This window comes from Hibiscus syriacus, unplaced genomic scaffold, assembly GCF_006381635.1.
Source record: "Hibiscus syriacus cultivar Baekdansim isolate YM2019G1 unplaced genomic scaffold, ASM638163v2 tig00016563_pilon, whole genome shotgun sequence".
Lineage (NCBI taxonomy): Eukaryota > Viridiplantae > Streptophyta > Magnoliopsida > Malvales > Malvaceae > Hibiscus > Hibiscus syriacus.
In genome coordinates, this window is record NW_024062387.1 from 624,487 (window position 1) to 647,519 (window position 23,033).

At 35.3% G+C, this 23,033-nt stretch overlaps 2 protein-coding genes and 2 pseudogenes across 2 annotated transcripts; 1 reads left to right on the plus strand and 3 right to left on the minus strand.

Annotated features, from left to right (window-relative positions):
• Positions 1 to 535: 535 nt before the first annotated feature.
• Positions 536 to 1,720, minus strand: LOC120208421 (annotated as a pseudogene).
• Positions 1,721 to 3,677: 1,957 nt separating this feature from the next.
• Positions 3,678 to 6,358, minus strand: LOC120208489 (Golgi SNAP receptor complex member 1-2-like). Its single transcript, XM_039207760.1, has 6 exons — positions 6,247 to 6,358; positions 5,844 to 6,037; positions 5,187 to 5,276; positions 5,036 to 5,107; positions 3,856 to 3,985; positions 3,678 to 3,782 (listed from the first exon to the last, which is right to left on the minus strand). Exons 1-6 carry the CDS (start codon positions 6,356 to 6,358, stop codon positions 3,685 to 3,687), a joined length of 696 nt encoding a protein of 231 aa, XP_039063691.1. The 3' UTR covers positions 3,678 to 3,684.
• Positions 6,359 to 8,058: 1,700 nt separating this feature from the next.
• On the plus strand, positions 8,059 to 9,153 carry LOC120208490 (annotated as a pseudogene).
• Positions 9,154 to 11,625: 2,472 nt separating this feature from the next.
• On the minus strand, positions 11,626 to 14,640 carry LOC120208423 (pectinesterase 2-like). The gene is given in 3 exon segments (XM_039207708.1): positions 11,626 to 12,348; positions 13,742 to 14,143; positions 14,146 to 14,640. Coding segments are annotated over 3 exon segments (1,557 nt in total). The 5' UTR covers positions 14,612 to 14,640; the 3' UTR covers positions 11,626 to 11,659.
• Between the last annotated feature and the right edge of the window lie 8,393 nt (positions 14,641 to 23,033).

Below are 23,033 nucleotides of genomic sequence, written 5' to 3' on the forward strand. Positions count from 1 at the left end.
TATTAAGCTGCTCAACTTTTAAGGATGGTAATGTAGTCTTTAAGATGGAACAATTGTTGATGCAGATGTCATTATTCATTGCACCGGGTATGTCTTAAAAATATTTTATTGGGAAAAAATATGAAAAGAATATTAGTTTAATAGGAAGTATATAGGATAGTTCTCTTCTTCTCAAATGCCGAGCCATTGGAGAAGAAAAACAATAAATAGTTTAATAGCATGTGCCCACCACTTGAATATTGTCCTGGAACAAAGAACCAGAAACATACGATAGATATTTTGATCTCTCATCTTTGGATTTCAACCTTCATTATAATTAGTAATGATTTTGGAAGTGATTAAAATCATGAATTATCCCATCATATGGAACTGATTAATTCAACCCCAAGTATACATAAGAACTGGGAAATATAATAATGTAAACAACGATACAGTAGTTTGGGAAATAATATTTTTTTTCCGTTGAAGAGGATGAACAATTTGCTACGTGAGAGGAGAGTGTAGTAATACAAAAACAAGAGTGGGGAGATTCCAATTATAATCAGTAAATTGCCTGGAATTCAAAAATAATACCATCAATGTCGAAATCTCCACTTACCTCTCTTACTCCCATAGACGAGTGAGTTTTTCAATACAGTGGAGCTCGTTGTGGAGTTTTCTTTCTCCTGTTCATCAAACTCCCCGGAACTTCCGATTCCGGCGGACAAGTCCGGCGACACACCGTTAAGCTTGTCCTTTTCTTCCTCACGATCTCCGACGTCGCAGCGGTCGAAGCAAGCGCTCCACACCACACGTCGTCGTATCCGCCGCACCCGGACGACGTTTTGTTCGAAACAGACGGTTCAAGGACCGAGTCAGGTGTATCCAAACTGGAATAATTTAAGGCAAATAATTGCACTCGAACAGGAACTTGGACAGCCCATCTTCTGTTCTTAACAAATAATTCACCTGCAAAAAAAAAAAAGAACGGGGGTCGAATCATGATTTTAAAATGGTCAGCAAAAAAGGACCAAAATTGAAGAGGAAAAAAAAAGGAACCTTGCAGGAGAGAGAACAAAAGAGATATGGGTGTTGCAGGGATCTGTCGCAGATGGTGCAGAAATTGCCGGAGCCTCTGAACTGTCTCGCCTGTGGCCTTTGGTTTATAAATAACACTTTTGCACTATTCGTTATGTATGACTAAAACAAAGAAAACGAAAGCCATTAAATTACCTTGAAATAAAAACATAAATTCAAAGCTTTGAAGGAGGTAGAAGAGTGACTTACTTGAACAAAGGAACAGTCCATTAAATTTGTGGCATCGTCCAATCTAATAACATCGTGGTATACATATCTTCTTATCTGCAAAACGAGATAATTGTTAACGAACTTAAAGCAAAAAAAACAAAAGCGATGTTCGTTTGTGAACAGAAACCTGTAAGAGCCTGTGGGAGCTGTGGGGGTGAAAGCAGTGAGGGCATATACTCATGCAACAATCCAAGCAGAAGATGTTCTTCTCGTTCTTCTTGGCGTCTTCATGGATTATACAAGCTTTGAAGAATTTCTCAGTAAGAAGAACTTGAAGCCAACGAGGTGCATGAGAAGAAAACACCTGTAAAAATGAAAACATGATTCAATTAGCTCTCGGCAAAGATTAAAAACGAGTAAAAAGAGAACACAAGACACTCACCATGGTAATTTCTTGTTTGAACTTAAGAAGAGAGAGCTTGGTCCAGGGCTTTTGACGATATTTGCAATGAGAGAGAAGATGAGAGCTCAAGAAAAGAGAAACGGCGCCTGCCAACTGCTGCTGCTGGAGGTGTTCTATCCTTTTTCTGTATACTCGAACGTCATTGTAGTCTAGTCTAGTGTAAAGCTAAGCTATAAAAAGTTCAAAAAATTGCATTTTTAATTACAGGGTCTTGACTGAAAGGAAAAGGGCTGGCCATTTTCCCCCAAAACCCTTAAAATCCTAACCTTTTGGTTGATTTTTGTTCTCCCTCTTGTGCAAACTGCAAAATGACAAGACGTATAACAGTGACTTTTCTCAGATCTAAGTGGAAAACGGTAAAAGAAAAGATGCAAGTGGGGCTCTGGGTTACAGAAAGTGACCCATTTTTTTTAACTTTCTTCATCATCTTCTTCATTTTTTCAGGATTTGTCCAAAAATCTAGAGGGACAGCTGCCTGCACCACACAGCTTTAATACATGTGGATGAAGACTACTAGTAGTCTTTGGGTCAATCGGTGGCTTCTTTATAAATTGCTCAATTATTGTTTGATGCTTCACAGATGACAATGTAGTTTGATTCTAACTAGTTTCTGGTCAAATAAACATGGAAATTAGTTACAAGGACTATACATTCACTATTTCATGATAAATACGTACGAGTTAAATCGATGACTACAGAGTTTGTATACGGCTACTTGATGGAAATGAGATTTATTTTGATTTTAAAGTAAATTATACGTTTAATACATAAATTATTAGTTTTGAATCATTTTAGTACTTAAATTTTTATTTTTTCAAAATCATATCTAATGTTCATTTTTTGTTTCATTTTATTATCATGTTATAAATTTAACATTAAGTTTTGAAATAAATTGAAAGTATAGATATTAAAAAGGACCAAAACTATTTAGTTACTAAACATTTTAGGTTTTTAACGGTGGTATTTAAATGAAACAAAACCTAAACATTAGTTATGGTTTTAAAAAAATTGAAAGTCGATATACTAAAACAGACCAAAACTGATAATTTATGTACTAAATGCATAATTTACCCTTAATTTCATTATTATTATTTTTTGTCAATCCTTAATTTTATTAAAACGCAATACTTAAAACAATATTATTTAAGAAAAGGGGTAAATTATAAATTTAACAATCAAATTTTATTTTTTTAAAAAATTAATTTAATAATTAAATTCTATACATTAATTTTGTAATCATTCGACTATTAATTTCATTAGGGTGTTATGATATAGCTTATTTTAATATTAAAATCAGCCTCATAGGATATAAATTTAATAAGCCTAGGCATGATTCCACTCTGGTGGAGGCAAAAGAAAACTTGCGACTTTCACATTATATTTAGACCTATCCCAGTCTCGGAATCTACCAGTGCTATGGCAAAACCCAAACCAAATTAATCATACTCCTCAGATGAGGGTGTAAAAAGACCAAGCATATTTGAAAGAGCAAAGGAAGAGATTAAAGCTGTAATTCATAAGGAAACTAATGGAAAGCATAAAGATATTGATGAAAGCACCCCACTGGACGATGTGGAAGCGCCCAATGTGTTTGAAAGAGTAAAGGAAGGAAAATTGAATAACACTTTGCACAAGATCCAGGAAGCAGCTGCACAAAGAACAGAAGCGAAATCAAGGCTTTTAAAAGCAATCCAGGCAGGCAAAACAAGATGCCAACAACACGTGAAGGACACGAGATTTTATGAAGTCATGCACGTTTATGAAAGACAAAAAAACTTGTAAGCCATGCTGATAGATAAGTTTCATATCAGGTTATTACTAGGCCCTATGTGACCATAAGCGAAATTGACTCAACGATGAAGCGTGATGATGAACCACCCTTTGACTACGTCAAATGCAAATAATTTGCAGAAGAAAGAAACTTGTGACTTTCTGTTCTAATCGCGAAACACCACCACTTATGACATCCGCGTTTTAACAACTCGTTTCTCTAGTTACTTCGAGAGCCAATAGATAATAAGGACCAATGTACAAGCAGCAATAACTGCTGACAGAATAAGAGTGTCTCTTGAACGCCTCCTCTTTATGGAACCTAGGATATAGGGGACTTTTAATTATACTACATGTATATAAAATCTCTGCAATAAAGATGCACAATGAAGAACCAAGCAAACCGCGAATGGCAGGGAACTTGGCACTTAGAACTTTTACTTTCCCTTGAACATCTCCAAACAAAGCTCTTTGAGAGCCCAACACAGCCCTTGTCGTTTGAGCTTGATTAATGACGTCATCTATCTATAGGAAACAAAAATACTGGTAAGAAATGGATGTTAAAACAAAATTACAATTTATCTTGTTACATGGTTTTAAAGCTAGGAATAAAAAATTTACCAATTGGAAGCATAGAGCACTTTTCTATATGCAACACCAATCTTATAAAGCAAAAAACCCAAAGTAAAGCATTTTTATGATTCCTGAATTACCTGTAGGCGTTGCTAGATATATATATATATATATATGAACGTAGACAGATGCTTTTTTGTGTCTGTGCAAACAAGCACATGTTTTTTGTATGCAGCTGAAAGAGAGGTTACATAAATTCTAGTTAGCATATCTTTCTACAATCAGTTTTGGACATCAATTGAGTTCACCGTCCCTGCTTCCAGCCCAACTTCTAAAGTTTCCTTTTGGGGTGAACAATTAGAACTTAGTCACATACTAAGAAGAACCCATGGTTTTGCCGCTACTCGTAGCAGGTAACAGCACTAAGAAGAACCAACATTCACAAGTTTGCATGGCGTTTCAAGTTTAAAGTATTTCCTTCTATTGCTAGAAAGCAATTACAAAGACATTTGCACTTGTGGTGATAATCAAGAGATAAAAGGGTCTGCATCAGTAAGTAACCAAAATGATGAAAGGCCACCATCAAAATGGAGGTATACTCGTTATAGGCAACTTTAGGAAATAGGATTTGTTATTCGGGGTTACTTATATTTTTATGGGCTTGATTCCATATTATTTAATTCCGTGCTTTAGCTAGCTTTTGGTAATTGAGATTTGGAATCTAAGACCAGAAACAAAAGAGACTAGAGAGCTTTTATATTTTTAGCCATCATACTTGAGAGTTGAGACTGGTAATTTTGGCATTGAGATTTTTGGGGTTCTACGCAGGAAACCACAAGTTTAAGGTTTTACCTACTGAGCAATAGATTCATTCCTTTAGTCTGTCATGTGTATGTGTGTAACACTTATTTTCTCTCCCAGCTGTTAAGTAATTGTTAATGACAAACACAAAAGAGGAAAATTCTTAAAAATATGCACAGATTAAAAATAATTAAATCTTACATGAGCTATGCTCCCATGGATTGCAGCTTGCTCTCTGAGTAATTGCATTCTCGATGACATGCTCCCAGATGCCTACATGCAGGCAGGTATAGTGATTTTAGGGAAACAATAGTATGGGAACTTAGAGCAACAAATTTAAGAATATGACTACCTTAGACTCATTGATATCTTCCCTGACAGAACTCAGAAGCTCTGCATGTTCCCGCATTGAGTTTATATTTCCATTGATTCTTCTGAATTCCTTAAAACAAAAAATTATACCATTGCTTCAAACCTGTAGATTACTAATCAACTTATCCAAATAACAAATGTCCAAAAGCAGTAACTGCGCTATTTCATGGAACATGGATACATTAATCTACAATGCAAGGAACCAGAGTGGTAAATGAAGTAACTAAAGAAAACATAGGGTTTGGTAATGTTGCAGCGTAAATATTTAACTGAGCAAGCCATAGCTCTTCAGAAATTGAGAGTGAATGAATGCATTTTGGGGCTTGGTTTGATACATACAAAGTAGCAGCGACATTTTAACCAGGTAATTCCAAGGAAAATGGGTACATTAACTTATATTAAGCAGCTTTGGAGAAATGTTGTAGTAAGATGATCAATTTAAACTTTAAACCCGTGTCCAATAAAAATCTAGAAGAAACATGACTGCTATAATACACTCATAGTTTACTTATTAGATGCAATGTAGGACAAGATGTCATGAAATGCTCATTCCTTTAGGGCTCTTAATATCTGATAACTAAACATGAAAATCTGAATTAAGAAAATGAGTGTGTAAAGCAGAGTGAGCGGATTAAACCTGAGTAAACTCATGTAGAATGTCTCTATGCCTTGCAAGTTTCTGGGTTACCGAAGTAGTCGGTGCAGAAAATGCAGCACATCTACTCATAGCATCATTTATGTCCAGCGGTTTCTCAAGCAATGATTGAATTTCAATTTCAAACTTCCATGATCTGCTTGACTCGATCGGTGGCGACCCAGTATCTACATAACCTAAATGTAAGTAAATATTATCACAAAGAAGAAGAAAAAACGAAAGAGCACCTGATTCCTAAAATACTATATGCTCAGTTCTTCAACAGATTTGTTCCTAATTTCAGTAATCTACCGGAAAATAAAAAATAGAAAAGCAACACACATTCCAGAAAGTAACAATAAAAAAAAGGAGGAAAAGGAGCAGACCTCCTGGGTGAACCTAGCACCGAGCTTAATGTAAGAAGAGAGTTTGACATCGAGATCGCCTTCGATCTTTCGAGCTTCTTTCCTCAATTCCTCCCAACCCGATTCTTGTAGATCCAGGTTCGGATCCGTCATTTGGATCTCGGTAGTTCAAATTTGGATCCCTCGCTCTTCAATTCCAGCGTTGAGTTCTTATGAGGAGATCGGGTTCGGTTATTCCAGTTACTAAGTAACCTTCATTCAACTGGAGATATGAAAATGCTGGTGAGTACTTGATGGCGGGGAATTCATATAGAACATACGTATATATATCTACCTAGCTTTATCATATCTAATTTGACCCCTGACCTATAGCTAAAATATCATTTTCGTCCTTAAATTATTATTGTCTTTAAAATGTCATTCGCACCACTCCAAATCAAATGGGGATTTGATTTATGTTTTCATTGTTAACAGGGAAGACGTTAAACATAATCAAGCGCAGCATACTGCCATAGAAATGAAGCAAGAAGACAGCCCACCACTGTTAATTTATGCAAATGAACCAAATTTACATATGAATAATAGCTATTCGGGATAAGAAGCAGGTCCAACAAATCCCTTTTCTCATTTCCATTCAAAAACTAATGCAGGAGACACCATGTCTACCCTCATAGCTTTTCATACATCTGTTCTTTATTCTTTCTCTTTCTGGTGATTTCAGTTGCACGCATTTTGTTACAGCAAAAGGTTCTGTTAAGACTTCTACAATCATCTCACCCATCAGTCATTTTCTTTCCAACTGTTCCTATTTTTATGCTCATCACTGCAGATGCAGAGACTGCTGAATTGCCACTAGGGATTACACGATCAATTTAAAAGGCTCTGAATTCTTTTCCCGTTTCTATCTGCTTCTAGCGAAATAATCATACGTAATATGTACGTGACAAATTCTAGTAGAAGGCTCTTCCCTGGTAGACGAAGGAGGTTGAGAGAGAAATGACAACCCCATTATAATTTTATAGAGGAAGAGACAATAATAGTTTAAGGACAACATCAATCTCCTAGTTATCATTTAGTGGTCAAATTTGAAATAATCATTTTTATTAACATATCACATCATCATTTGAAATAGAGTTAAAGATGGAGTGATAATTTTGTGATAAATAATAATTTTAATTAGCATAATATAATTGTTTAAACTAAAGTGGCTAAAATGGAAATATTCTCAAACTTTTGTGATGTAGTTTACCCTTAATTTATTACGTGTGAAATTTGACACCGACGCCCAATTCGAACTCTATTTCGTCCCCCCGTTCCGTTGACTACCTTTTCAAATTCCCTTTTTTTTGTTTTAACCTGCCGAGTTTTCATTGATTCGCTTTCTATTTATAAAACAAGGCCATCTGTCCCCGTTCACTCCACCAATTACATCTACCCAAGATTATGAGTTTAATTCTTCAGAGCTGCCAAAAAGAAGGCCAAAACGTAAGAAAAAGGTTAGTTTTTATTAGAATATTAGAATGTTAATAAAGATTAGCTAGTATTTGTTATTAGTTATAACTTAGTTTGTTATGATTTGTTGCTTACTTGGGCTATATAAGCCATACCTTTGTATGAGGTTGAAGTAGAGTTTTATTTAATAGAAAATTTATGTCATCTCTCTCTCTTTACATTTCCTCCTTTAACGTGTGTTGATTCCATGGATGCTTTCTCACATGGTATCATTCGCTAAAAGATCCTGGCATCATTTTCTCTTTCACCGTTGTGCGTACGATTGAGTTCTTTTTCTCATGATCCAAACATCATTCTACCACTCCAATCCATTCTAATTCCTCGTCATCTTTCAAAAGAAAATGGATCCAACATTCGAACCAAAAGCAGTTTTCATTCGAAGCAAAAGTTGCAACAACACCGCCTCCACCATTAACCACATCAATGTTAACAACGACAATAATGGCATCGACCATAGCCATAAAAGCAAGCTCGCGAGAACATTTCACAAAGTCATCAACCTAAAGTCCTCGACAAAATTCTCTTCAAACAATGGTATTGGAATCTGCGTTTTCCCATCACATAACAAATTCGAGTGTTACAATTCAAATCCAGATCAGAAAATCTCTTCCCGTGGAAATCCCAAGCAGAAAGTTGTGTTGGAAGCTTTGGTAGCGAAGATTTTCGCTAGTGTTACAGCCATCAAAGCTGCTTATGCAGAGCTTCAAATGGCGCAAAACCCGTACAACAATGGTGTTGTCCAGGCTGCTGATGAAGCCATCGTTGAAGAACTGAGAACACTCTCGGAGCTAAAGCGAAAGTTCTTGAAGAGAGAGCTTGATCTTTCACCTCAAATCACTTTAATGCTTGCAGAAATTCAAGAACAACAGAGCTTGATGAAGACTTACGAGATCACAATCAAGAACTGGAATCCGACGTTGAAGCAGAAGGTTCAGAGGTTGATTCACTCGATAAACAGTTCAAAGATCGCCTTGCTTTCAATAAGTCCCTGGAGAAGAAATTAAACGCTAGCGGGCCGTTATGATGTTCGATAATATCAACAAGATTTCAACGTTGAATCCTAATCATTTTCTTCAAGTTTTGCATAAAGCTTTGTGATCGGTTCGCAGTTTCGTGAAATTGATGATCAAGGAAATGGAGTTAGCGAATTGGGATCTCGATGCAGCGCTAAAGCCATTGAACCGGTGCTGTTTTCGTTAAACAAAATCACAGGTGCTTTGCGTTTGAATCTTTTGTGTGTAGAACAATGCTTGAAGGCTTCAATCTCCATGATTTTTGCCTCGACAAAAAGCTTAAACCCAAAAAAACAAACTCGGGGAAACATTTCAATGAATTCAAGGCCCTGAGATCAGCAAATTCAAAGCTGTTTTTTAGCTCGAAATCCAAATTCTTCTTTCGGGAAATTCATTAGGGCCAAGTATCTCAACCTTGTATAAGAAGATGAAGAAGAAAGAAATGAAGGTGAATAAGAAGAACGAAAGAAAGTATTGGCACTTTCGATTCAAGTCGAACGGAATAAAGCATCGACACTTCCGATTCAAGTCAAATGGAAGGAGGCATCGACACTTCCGATTCAAGTCGAACGGAATGAGGCATCGGTACTTCCGATTCAAGTCGAACAGAAAAAAGCATCGACACTTCCGATTCAAGTCGAATGGAAAGATGTATCGCACTTTCGTTTCAAGTATTCATCTTTTCATCAAAATGTTGAAGAAGTCGAGAGAATATTAGAATATTATAATGTTAATAAAGATTAGTTAGTATTTGTTATTAGTTAGTACTTAGTTTGTTATGATTTGTTGCGTACTTGGGTTATATAAGTCATACCTTTATATGAGGTTGAAGCAGAATTTTATTCAATATTCAATAAAAAAATTTCTGTCATCTCTCTCTTTATATTTCCTCCTTTGACGTTTGTTGATTCCATGACTGCTTTCTCACAGTTTTTTCATATAAATAACTATGTTGCAGAGTGGAATAAAAATGTCTAATATACCGACGTCTCTTTCCGAAGTTTGCCTTACTCTCTCTCGCCTTACCATGTCCATCGCCGATCCTTGGCCCTTTTCATAAACCTCTTTTTCTTTTCTGTAACCAAACCCTTTTAGCTTTATTCTTGTTAGCTCGTAGGAGAAAAACACATACATACAAAGGAAAAAATCCATCCTTTTGTTTTACGCTATCCATGAGGAAGATAAGAGGCTTCAAGATCGGGAAAAAGCTGGTCCGAATGTCCGGACGGTTCATCGGAAAATCTCGGTATCCACGTGGATGTCGTCCCTAAACTCAGCCCGGATCGTTTTGCAACCCAAACCCTTTCTCGAAGCTTATTACTTGGGGTCGCTGCTTGACACAAGCAGCCAAATCTCTCTGCTCTGTGAAAACCGGGTCGGGTTACGTCTCGATTGGTCACGACCCGTCAAAGAGAAGTCCCGAAAGGACACTTGGCCGTCTACGTTGGTAAAAAAGGCGGTGACTTTCATAGAGTTTTGGTACCGGTTATTTACTTTAACCACCCTTTGTTCGGCGAGCTCTTGCGAGGAGCCGAAGAGGAGTATGGATTTAGCCACCAAGGCGGAATCACGATTCCCTGCGGATTCTCGGAGTTTGAGAGGGTCCAAGGTGAATTCCACAATTCCAGAAGCATCTTCCACTTTTCATTGGAATAAGAACCATAAGATTTTGGCTTCAAAGCACATTATTGGCAGACTAATAAAGCAGTGGGGGAATATTGGTATAACCATGGCTGGGATGTAAATTCAAGTAATCGTTGAGTTTCAATCATATCCTATTAAGTTAGGAAAAATTAGATACATGTTGTGTTGTCAATTTGATAGTTCGACTCGAATCGGGTCGGATCATATAAATTAGTTCGGGTCATTTTTTAGTTGATTTGACATCAGATTCAGTTCAGGTTTAGTTCGATTAATTTCAGTTCGGATAGATGTTAGTTCAATAAAAATGATTCAGGTCTGAAGTAGTTAAATACTAGTTAGTTTATGTTCGGATGGACTTCAGTCGAATCTCGTTCGATTGAGTCACATCATTGACAGACAAAATTCAAGTCGGATCTTACTAGATATGATTAACTTCAGGTCGGTCATTTTTTATTTTTGAATTAATTATTTTTTACCTTTCATGAATGTTGACTTGTAATTTGTAATTGTATATGATTTAGGGGTATTTGCACTTGTCCCTCCCGTTTGCCATCCTGACAACGAGTATTATAAGTCTTTATAGTGAGCAAAGATGAATCGAGGGTAAAAGATGTAGTGGCCGTTAAAGGAATATGTTTGCAAACATTAACCGAGCATGCTCACGAACGTTAAATGAACATATTCGTGAACATTAAATGTATGAACACGAACGCCTTCAAAAATAAATAAATAAACAAAAACACAACTTTATCGCTCAAGCTTGGTTTAGTTACACTCCTAATTTTTAATATTTATTTTAAAATAAATAAAATATAAGTGAATTCCTACTTAAATTGAAATCATTTTAACTCGTACTCTTGGTGTAGATAAGTGTATATTCCTTTAATAAACCACAAAAGTAATTGAAAACAAATTTGTCATTTTCAAACATCAACCGAGTTTCTTACTTGAGATATCAATCACCAACCCAACCCTAATCTAGTCAGACAAATTGTGTTTGCAAGAGAAAAACAAATATGCTTTCGGTTGGCGATTTACTGATGTTGTCATCTTAACCAGCTGATTCCATTGAACATCGTCATTGACGTGCCGTCTTTGTTTATTAAAAAAAACATATACGTAATATCCGAACACAAAGGATGAAATCAACTTTGTTATTCACTAATAAGACTTTACAATTACACAAACAACTAATGACAACATCGACATTTACAGCCTTAACTGTTATTTATTTTACCAGCGGTAATTAAATTTATCATACTCATACATATACAATTGCATTAAATTAGAGCCCCAAAGTGTGAGGCACACCAGTGCTAGCCAACCAAGAATTCCCGGCGAGAAATTCACCGGCGGTAAACCTTGACGCCTCGCTTGCGCTCCTAAGAACACGGTAACCTCTCCATTGGACTCTATTGGACGTGGACGAACCGGGGCCAGTGTTCATGTACTCGGCGTAATACAACGTGTTAAGCGCGAAATTACCATCCCATTCCATCCAACCGGCGGGGTTAATCAGGCTATCGAGGTATGTTTTCATGAAAACAGTCCTTGAATATTGTTTCCATGGTCTCCCTAGGTATGTTTTGACCGAGCCCTGCACCGGCCTTAAATCGGAGGCTGCCGTAACTCTAGAGTTGTGGATTATAATTCCGGTGTTCTGGTTCGGGTCAGTCCGGCCTTGAGCGGTCACGGTATTGGTTTTATTAGGGGGATTCCGTGCATATATGTTGCAGTTTTGTAACACAACAGCTGAGTTACCAAATATGAAATCGACGGTTCCGTAGATGTTGCATTCTCGGTAAAATTGTCTCTCGGAATGGACGTAAAGAGTGTCTTGGTACCCTTCGAAGCTGCATCTGTAGAACACCGAGAGATCGGAGCCTGAACGCAGAGCCACCGCCTGGTGGTTTCTAGGACCGGCGGTGTTTCTGAACGTAATGTCACGACCAATAAACCCATCTCCAACAACCGCTGAAATTCCGACGTTATTACAAAAAGAAAAAAAGAACGTCAGTTAATATTTCATTTTCAATCTAGAATTTGACTCAAAAATTAAAAACGCAGATCAAATCACATCAATGTAATCGCTGATTCATGCTGTTTTAGTTTTCAAAACATTTTCTTGACTAAAACAGCTATATTTTCTATGAATATCCATTGGTCGAATTGTTGAAATTCTAAGAACTATAAATGTGATTTTATTGTGTGTTAAGTTTTCAAACCATGCTTTTATTTTCCCTTTTGTTTTTTACACGTGACAAGGAAACGAAAAAAATTTAGACAGGTTGCCTTCATGGTAACTTATTTGCCACAAATAGGACACACTAATAGTTCCCCTTTGACCCAGTTAATCTACTTACTAGGATGTTTGGTTTTTATTTATTGTTTTACCAAAAGTCTAAGTACTATTTTGTTTTTGAATAGAAGTCTAAGTACTAATTAAGAATCAAAGTTTATTATTAGTAAAATAATTATAGAAAAACTCTTAAGAAAATACAAAGGGAACTAACCAGCATGTTTCCTACCATTAATTTTTAATATGGTTTACATTTAACTAAAAATGTTAACGATTTGATATTGTAAATATGTTTAATAATTTAAAATTAAATTTATTTATTAGAATATTTTCAATGAAAAATACACAAAATTTACAAATTTTATTTATCATGGTTCATTGACGATGCATGAGATTGTGCATAAAAATGCATCATATATTATATCTAATTATATTCAACATTTAACTTTCATCTATCTTACCAAAATTGATAAACAAATTAATAATGTAACACATTAAAAATAATACATTTCAACAATGAAATATTATAATAATATTAATATGATTATATTTGAATCTTGCATATATGTATATATAATAAAAGTTAAAACAAAAATGAAAAAAGTTTCAAAAGGAAATTAGGCACGAGTTATAACCTCATTAATTTTAGATTTATAGGTTTGTTTTTTGTTTATTATATTTATCTACTAAGCTATATGTACAAGTTATGTAGGGATGGCCGAATAGCCCGGATGCTTAGCCAAGAAAATTAGAACCATTTTATTAATAACATTTGTTGTTATTGTAGGCTGATTCATCACAAAAATCATATTATTAAATAATAATCAGTTATCTATTAAAATTATTTAATTGAAGAACATGTTATAGTGAAGAGGGATGTTGTTTTAGAAGTGGTTGCCTTGGTGCCCCGTCTAAACCTAGTATCATAGGTTTCCGCTACTAATATTACCTGCCTTTTCCTTCCAAGGTATACTTTCATGACAAGGACCGTTGTTCATTTTTACTGTAGTGTGACCGTGCAAGAAGTAATTTTATCTCAGTAAAGATATCATGCGAAATTTTACTCACCAAAAGTGGCTGAATTGAACGTAGTGGATCCTCCTCCGACGCTTTTGCTCCCAGTGATGATAGTTTTCCCAATACCATCGCCCACCATCATAATATTTTCCAGCTTGCTTCCTATTTCAATGTTCTCCCTGTACGTGCCAGCCTTCACGTGTATCACGTACCTTCCACTCCCGGACCGCTTCGAAGCGGCGGATATCGCGTCTTTTATTGTCCTATAATTCCCTGAACCGTCCTGCGCTACGACGATATTTGCCCGAGGAGCCGGAGACGAAGACTGCAACAGCTTCCTGTCACCGGGTTTCACCCACGTGGGGAACCCATCTTTGTACGTCGGTTCCTTGTAAGGTGCCTTGTTGAGAGCCAGGGTGTTACTGATTAGCTTGGACACGTTGTTCGACATCATGGGAGGAAGGTATCCGGGACACCGAGTTCGATAAACCCGTTCCGGCACGTTTCGAGGTTGGTTAAAGCCGTGCTGAGCCATGTTTGACGATCCTCTTTGTTGAGATTAGGGCTGGAGTCAACAGTTTTGTTGAGACTAAGAATGGTTAGCTCATAGAGCTTTAAACAATCGGACCATGCAGCCTTTTCACGCTCGTTTCGGCATTTCGGGCCCAACGAATACGCGTTTCTTTCGGCATGAGTGGCACGCTTTAAGGCAAGGTGCATGGAGATTTCGAGGAAATCGGGCTCATCTTTGATCGGTATATTTTTTTGATCATTGCTCAAAAAATACTCGCACGGCACCGGGTTTGGAGTTTTGCCGCACCACGATCTCACATCGTTGGTCCTATAGCCTAATACAACAGGAAAAACAAAACAAGAAATCACGAAAAGTACTACGAAGATTTGAGAATGTGCTAATGCCATGAATGGGGTTTTTTTATTCTTTGAAAATGCTGGGGTTTACATGGGATATTAAAGCTCCATCTCTCCATCTCCTTTTATAGATGTTTTGGTCCACCTAAAGGTTTGAATTTTAGCACCTTCTCAAACCGTAAATTAGAACAAAACTATTTGTCGGCGGCTTGAAAAGTGAATTTTTTTTATACTACGATAGCAAGAGGAAAAACGAAACATGCATTGACCTTAAGAATTACATGCAAATGGCATATAATATTAAGATGAAGAGCCTTACTTTGGTCTAACAGCGAGCTGTCACCCATTGTGACGATGAAAAGTCAGATTGTTTTGGGTTTTTCATTACGTGATCGGCTTTGCTGCAAATTGGCCCTAAAAAAACTATGGGACGTGCCCTTATTTTCAATGGATTCATCCATTTTGTGTAACTTTGATTTTTCGAAATGAAAAAAATATACATATTTCATTTTATTTGACTTGTTATCTCTCAACTGCTTGCTTTAAATCTTTATTTAAACGGACCGCAGTTTGTTTTCAGCCAACAAAAATTAATTACTAGTTAACCCACTTTTCCCTACTAATTACCGTAAGCAGAAAATCATTGAATTTTAATCATTAATAATGCATAATTTTATATAAAGATTCTAGAAAACATAAAAGAGGATTTTTTTTTTCCGATTAACCATCAAAGAAATACGTGATATTGTTCCTATCCAAACGAAGTTTGAATACTTCATCGATCAATAATAGAAAACAATAGAAGAAAAAAGAAATAATAAGGAAAATCAACTAATCCCATGGGATGAGAATGCATACAGTCTAATCGCCCTTGTATCGTTTTACTTAAAATATATAATGTTGTGCCCCATGCCTCCAAACCACGCAATAACTCCACTATAGTTTTCCAAATGCAAACCCTAATCAAGGTCAATGGAACCCAGTTTCAATGCCCTGATCCGGCCACATTGATAAGTAAAGATGCACCTGAAATTAATTTTTTTTTGAAAGATGGTACTTTGTATTATAAACTAATGCAAAGTAAACCATCTCAAGGCCCTCATTAAAAAAAACCTCTCTAACCTTAAATGGAGGAAAAAGAGTAAACCTAGAGGTGGAAGGGATCATATACAATGAACACTAACATCACGAAAAGCATACCCCAACCACAACAAAACTCACACAAACACGCATACAATCCAATCAGCTTAAAGAAATAAGAACAGAAAGGACAACCGATACTAAACTACAAACAGAACAACATCAATGGGGAGTGACCAAACAGTAGCAGAAACCAGGTTCACTCAACCTGAAAAACACACCACGACACCAAGGCTTCATCGATCTTCAACAAGCACACAAAAACAACAAAAACACTCAAAGAACAGCAAAAAACATCTACCATGAGCTGCACAACTTAACTATACGCATTACCTTTAGTAATATCACACAATCCCAACACCAAAGCCCACTTGCACCCACTAACAGCCTCTAGAGATAAAGGAACCACACCTCAGGCAAACCGAAACATGCGTAACAACCATAACGGACTTTCGGGGACCATGCGCAGCTACCCCCATTACAAACTGTCAGTGAATCCACTTCATCAGCCCATGCCTCATCGGAACAAGGACCCTCACCTTCTACCTCAACACCTGAATGCCACGTACCACTACCAGAATACAAGTCAACCAACACTCAAATTTCTTCCTGAACGTCCTTCATTTGTTGCCACGGATAAAAGAAAGAACGAGGACCAGTGGGATGAACCAGCACCAAAATGAACCACAACAAACCCGAAACATGACCGAAACTAGCATCCAACAACAGAGTAAAATGCCCATCAAGAGACAGTATGGGCACAGCTAAAGACCATCACCGACAACTTCCTTAAAACCCACTAAAGGAATAACATGCGGCCAGCAACATGACAGTACTCCAACACCACACCACTAAGATAGTCTTCAATGAAACTAACTACAAAAACACTACCTCGAAACCAACAACTCCAAGGGAACCCTCCTGCAACCTAGAGAGCAACTCAACACCGTCAAACTGCTGATATCTCCGCTCCATCACCGGTCCAAGGCTATCACTGAACTCTCTAAATTCTTCATGAACCTCCGAAAGAAATAAGAAGGAAAAACCCTATTAATAATTATAACGGAAACAAAACTCTGGTACCATCGAAACACTCTGCACAACCAAAAACAAACTGGCTTCCTCAAAATGGACACTAAAACTTGATCCTTCAAGGCAAGAAAGAACAAGACCCCACAAGTTCCCAGATCGACAACACCAGGAATGACACCAGACATCTCTACTAATCCAGCACGAAAAATGCTCCATAGCTCCATAAAACTGGATAACCACCAGCAGATTGAACCTAAACTAACCCCCGCTATATTCGAACTTGCAACTTGATTATACCGACAAGAGGAAGGGGAGTGAGCTTCCAAAAAACTGACAAGGAAAAAACTGAACCCGAATCTACTAACCTAAAATGCTGAAACGCTGCTACCAGGACCTGAAACCTACCACCTACAACAAACCGACCGCCCAAAAAGACCATGAAACACTTGGAAACTCTAAGAGCCGACATTCACAACCTATTCACCTAAATGCCAGAAACATATCTGATGCTTATTGAATCCGAGAAGAAACAAGATAAACTATAAAATAGGAGCCCTCCATCAACCTTCCCATCTGCCCCCAGGACCGCAAAACAGGCTTCATGCTTGCTTCTGAACCTCACAAACACAAGAATGGATCCAACACAGAAACTCCTCCTGCTTCTAAAAGAAAAAAACACGAATGGCACTGAAACCAAAATCCAAGAACACTTCCATAATAGAAGACAGTTGAATCCTCTAACTACCGTTACTGACAAGACAACACGAATCATCTTGAAGGAGGCAAAGCAACTAGCAATTAACCATGGCGGCGGAGGCAGATGGGAGAAAACAAAGCTACAATTGTTTCTCTCTCTAGTTTCACTCCGTCGAAGGCAACAACTTTTCAGAAACCTGAAATTAATTAATTTACATAAACTTTTGCATTAAGAATTTCCCCCGTAGTGTATGTACGTGCACCTTTTTCTTTCTTGGGTTTATAATTTTACTTAAAACGAGCTTCTTAATTAGGTAGAAACACGAAATTTATATAAAGTTTACGATTAAGATGACAAAAAAGTTTTTGATTTTCGTCATGAAAATTTTGTCTTGAAATCAAATTTGTTAGGAGGAGTGATACGTACGATATTGAGTCGTTTTCATAATTAAATGGGGGATGATATTTTATAATCGTACGTATCTTGATATTTGAAGCCAATTCCGATTATGAAACATAATTAAGAAAAAAAACTTTATCATTACTTGACTCAATTGATGTGTTGATGCAGTACGGAACATTACAAGAAACTAAATTGATACAAGTTTGATTTATAAAAGGGTATCAACTAAACCTTTACTAAGTTTTTATAAGGATTTTTATTCCAGTTGAAAATGTGATTAAAAAGAAAAGAAAAAGGAGCCTGGATGCATGCAAAACGAAAATGAATATCGATACGAATAATAGATATATTATTTCCTCTATTAGTCCTTATATTATGCATAAGTTGTAGATTTAATCTCTCTGTTCTAATTCAATTGTGTTAAATCTTTGTAATTTAAAATTTACCTATTTGTGGTATACTCTTTTCCTCCATTTAAAATTAGAGGGAGTTTAATGAGACACACAACCCAGGTTTATGAGTTATTAATAAAATATTTTGAGGTGCAAAAAAAAATTATGATCTAAACAGTACAAATGTAATATAATTAATTTATATCAATTTAAAATTATCAATTGGAGAACATGAACTAAATTACAACTTACACATAGTACGAAGAGTAATAGTGAAATATAACTTAACAACAAATGTGGTCACTATTTGCAGGAGTAAGCAAAATTCGACTAAACTTGAAAAATATTAAAATTTGACTAATAACTCCATAAAAATGATATATTTAGAGTCTTTTCACTTAAGGTGTATGTAGGTTCATTTAGATGCATATAGGAGCATATAACTACATTTGGTGGTTTGGCTTTGTCGTGGCATATTATGGTGTAAATGGTGCTATTTTACGGGGAAGGTTTGTGCTTTGCTGGTGATGTGCAGATCAATGAAGCAAAGGGTGAACATGGAGGATGCCGTAGCATTTTCAGATGGCAAGCAAGGGAGAATTGTCGAGGCAAATTGGGACAACTCCTGTATGCAGAAAAAGACAAAAATGAAGAAGATGTTTTCATGGGAGCTGCTAGCCGTACGCACTCATGTGTTTCCTGCCACCAACCGCCTAGGAGGGGACCACAGACTCCCTTGTAACCACCTTCATGTGAAGAATGTACCTGAGGGTACTATGAGAATTTTTGCATCAAAACCTAGGAAATTCCCTTAGTATAAATAGAAAATGTGGGCACAAAAATAAGGGAGAACTCTTTTAGAGGGAAATAGTGAGCTAAGTAAGACGGCTAGAAAGCTTCCAACTTTCTTTCCCTTTTTATCTTTACAAGGGTTTCCTCCATAGTCTAGCGTGCTAGGCGTCCGAGAGGAGCTAGCTCGCTAAGGTGTCGTTCGTGGTGGCTCGAGTAGCAACCGACAGTGCGTGTTGGGAGTTTTCTCCATCCCTTTACTTTATTTTCTTTCGATTTACTTGGGTTGCATGGAATGATTTATTCACTTGGATATTTCGAACCCTACCATGAACTAAACTTTATTTGGTGTGGGTTTCTCATGGATGATTAAGTACTTGTTTTAATGAACGTTTTGAGTTTTTATGTTCATCTATTTGTTTTGCTCATTGTGCTTAATTACTAAAGATTGTAGGAGGCATGAGGTGTTCATTTCTTAAGTATATTGCTTAGTGTTCGAGAAAAACTAGGTTATAGATCTTTAGTGTTCGAGAAACTAAAGGAGGATCTACGTGAGCAATGGGTTTTAGTTGCTAACTAAGATCTAATCCACCTTAGAGATAAGAATAGGATTTCAATGACTAAAAGGAGTAGTGCATATTTGATAGGTTCGATGTTATTGTTCACGTCGAGAGGTATTACCGTGGCATTTGCATTTGTCAGGTTCCTTGACTCAAGAGAGCGTATGGGCACTCTTAGTAAACTCTGTCAAATAAATAGACCATAGACACTTGAATCATTCTGAGAGGCAAGACTTAGGATTCTTTGGCAACCCCACCATTCATTCTCATAGTAGCTTGTTGTGTGAAGATTATTAAGTCTGCTTACTTATTTCCGAATTTTTAACTCATTTTGCATTGATATTTTCAGTTGTTTACATTTTAAATACATCTTCAATTGTCACAAAAATTCCATTTGTTACTCTGCCACATCGCCATCACATTTTCACAATACATTGAACCTATATCCACACATATTCCATTTTGTCACAACATTCTCATTTGTGCATACTACCACACTAACTAAACTTAGGTAGTTTAATATTCGTGCTTGAACTTAACTTGTAACTTGCTCCAATCCTCGTGGGAACAATACTCACTCAATCTGTATTACTTGTGTGATTACGTATACTTGCACATATTTTCCGTCCAATTTATAGTACTCGCACGCAACATTGACTTAGTCAAATCAATTATATGAGTTAATCATTTTTTATTCGATTTTTGAATTTAAATCGAGTTGAATTTTATAATTAAAATAAATTGAATAAATTGAATTTCATAAATAATATAAAGCTATCAAATTTTTTTTGAAATTATAAAGTTTTAAAAAAAAAACATATATCCTTAAAACATTTTGAAAATCTATAAAAATATAAAATTACGAAAAATTGTTCTATAATTATAAATTCAAGATCTTAAATATATAAATTATTAAATATAAAGTATCATTTTTTTCTTTTTTTCTTTAAAAGAAATTTCAATACATGCAACGTTAAATGTATATGTTCTAACTTAGAATTTAGTCATATTATCTATAATATTTTAATTTAACTCAAACATTTATTCGATTCAAACTTTATTTCACTCTATTCAATTTGAAATTTTTAAAATTGAATTAAGAATAAATAGGGCTTCTCAATTAAAAAATTATTTGATTCGATTGAATACTCACCTTGATTATTCAGTCATAATCAACATGTTTTTTAAATAAAAAATATAAAAACTAGATTCATAACTCACACATATCAGAAGGATTAATAGAATATTGAACCATCCTTGAATATTAGGAAGTTCAACAATCGATCCAAGTTTTAAACGATGGATGATTGATTAGTATACGACTTTTAATTTTTCTTTTACATAAAAAAAGGTTTCGTTTTGGTTCCCGTTTCGGATTCTTAATTAATCCCATCATCCATTGACAAATCATTAATTAATTATATGATTGGACATCAACAACAACATCCTTATCCACATTATTTGAGAAATGATTTTGACTATGACAAGTTGGTTCGCACAGCTTGCACGTAAAACGAAAACTATGATTGGAGAAAAGCATTGAATGCATAAGTACATTCGATTTTCATATATTAATTAATTATATGTATATGTTCAAATAAAAATTAATTATTTTTATAATATATAAAATTATATACTATCGATACATCAAATAATAATCTCTTATATATATCTATTAAAAGAACACCGTGAGACGAACAAATGTGTTCCTTTGAACTTCGAATTCATCTCATGTTCGAAAACTGACCGTTTGGATTACGTCTATTATTTAATGTCTGTTACCACCCAAATCAGACCTTTTAAAGTACATGGAGTACAAAAGTGATCTCCCAACTTCGCCTTGCAAGAACTATAAGTTTTAAAAAAATGGTTAGGCTCGATGAAGTTTGTTCGGTGAATCGAAATATGCTAAGAGGGGGTAATTGACTTTTGAGATTTAGGAAGTAATGAGTATAAAGATAAGAATATTTACACAATGATTTATAATGGTTCAAATTCCTCAATGAAGTCTACATCCACTATCTAAGTTGTTCACTTATGATTTTCCAATAAATCTACTAATTTGTTCTTTCTTTTTCAAGGACAAAGAGACAACCTTTACAAACTCCCTAGTTTTTCAAAGGCTTAGCTATAACCAAAACCCATATACAAAGGAAAATAATTATAAACAATAAAACCTCTAAAAAGAAAGGTATTTACAAATTAAAGCTAAAAAAACACAAATATTTACAAGAGAAAAAAATAAAGAATGAAAAGTTTATATCTTATGTTTGATTGTTTGGATATGTGTTAGTCACATTTTTTCAAGTGTCTTGACTTGTTTTTATATGTTGGAATCAGTTACTAGTCGTCTCTAGCCATTGGGATCAAAATAGACATTACCTGCAACTTTTAAGGCACAAGGGATCGTTCCTTTTACCAAAAGGATCGATCATTTTTCAAATATTTCAACCGTTATACCAAATGAATCGATCCTTTTGTCAAGGGATCAATCCCAAACTCATTGTTGTCCAAGGAATCGATCATTTGAGCCAGAGAAGCTTGGAAACATGACTTTAAAGCGCGAAAACGATAATGTTTGAAAAGGTTCGATTAAGTTTGAAAAACATTTAAAAACATATTTTTAACTTTTATTTGGATTTTGAATTATTTTTGAAGACTTTGAATAAATTCAATTTAACCCAAAAACATTTTTTCCTTATTTGTTATATTAAAATATAAATTTTACAAAAATAACTGTGTCAAATACACATATTTTGAAAAAGAATCATTATTATAGTTATTTTTCCTTTTAAGTATATATAATTTTAAGGTAAAGTACACAAATGATCCTCGGTTATAGGATGTTGTTTTGTCGAGTCACCTGACTATTAAAAGTTATAAAATAGTCTCCCAACAATAAGACATTGTTTTGTTGAGTCCCTTGACTATTAAAAGTTATGAAATGATCACCCGACTATTCATATGTTCCAAACTCGCCCTTTTATGTATAAAAAATGAAGGTCGTTTGAGTTAGGGGTTAACATGGTGACTGAGATATGATAATCATTTGAGATTTTTTGTCATATTTTATCATATCTTAATCAATAGATTAACGTCTAACTCATATTTTGGTCAATTTTTTTTAACGAAAATGGACAGATTTGAAACATATAAATAGCTAAGTAACCATTTTGTAACTTTTAATACTCAAATGACTCAACAAAATAACACCCTATAGTTGGAGGATCATTTGTAACTTTTAATAGTTGAAGTACTCAACAAAATATTATGATATAGTTGAGGACCATTTGTAAACTTTACTATAAATTTAATTTGTATGTAAACATAAAGTATAATGATAAAATTGACTTTTTAAAACTTAATTGAATAATAATTTTGGTCCATGATTTTTTAAAAGTATCTGAGACCTTAACTTTTCATTTCTTAATCAAGTAACGCTTTTTTAAAATATTAAACAT

Excerpts from the sequence above, each read along its gene's own strand:
- LOC120208489 (XM_039207760.1), bottom strand. The coding sequence starts at position 6,358 with ATGACGGATCCGAACCTGGATCTACAAGAATCGGGTTGGGAGGAATTG. Across the intron at positions 3,986-5,035 it reads TCCATGGGAGCATAGCTCAT|ATAGATGACGTCATTAATCA; the intron begins GTAAGATTTAAT and ends TGTTTCCTATAG. Across the intron at positions 3,783-3,855 it reads TGCCATTCGCGGTTTGCTTG|GTTCCATAAAGAGGAGGCGT; the intron begins GTTCTTCATTGT and ends CCTATATCCTAG.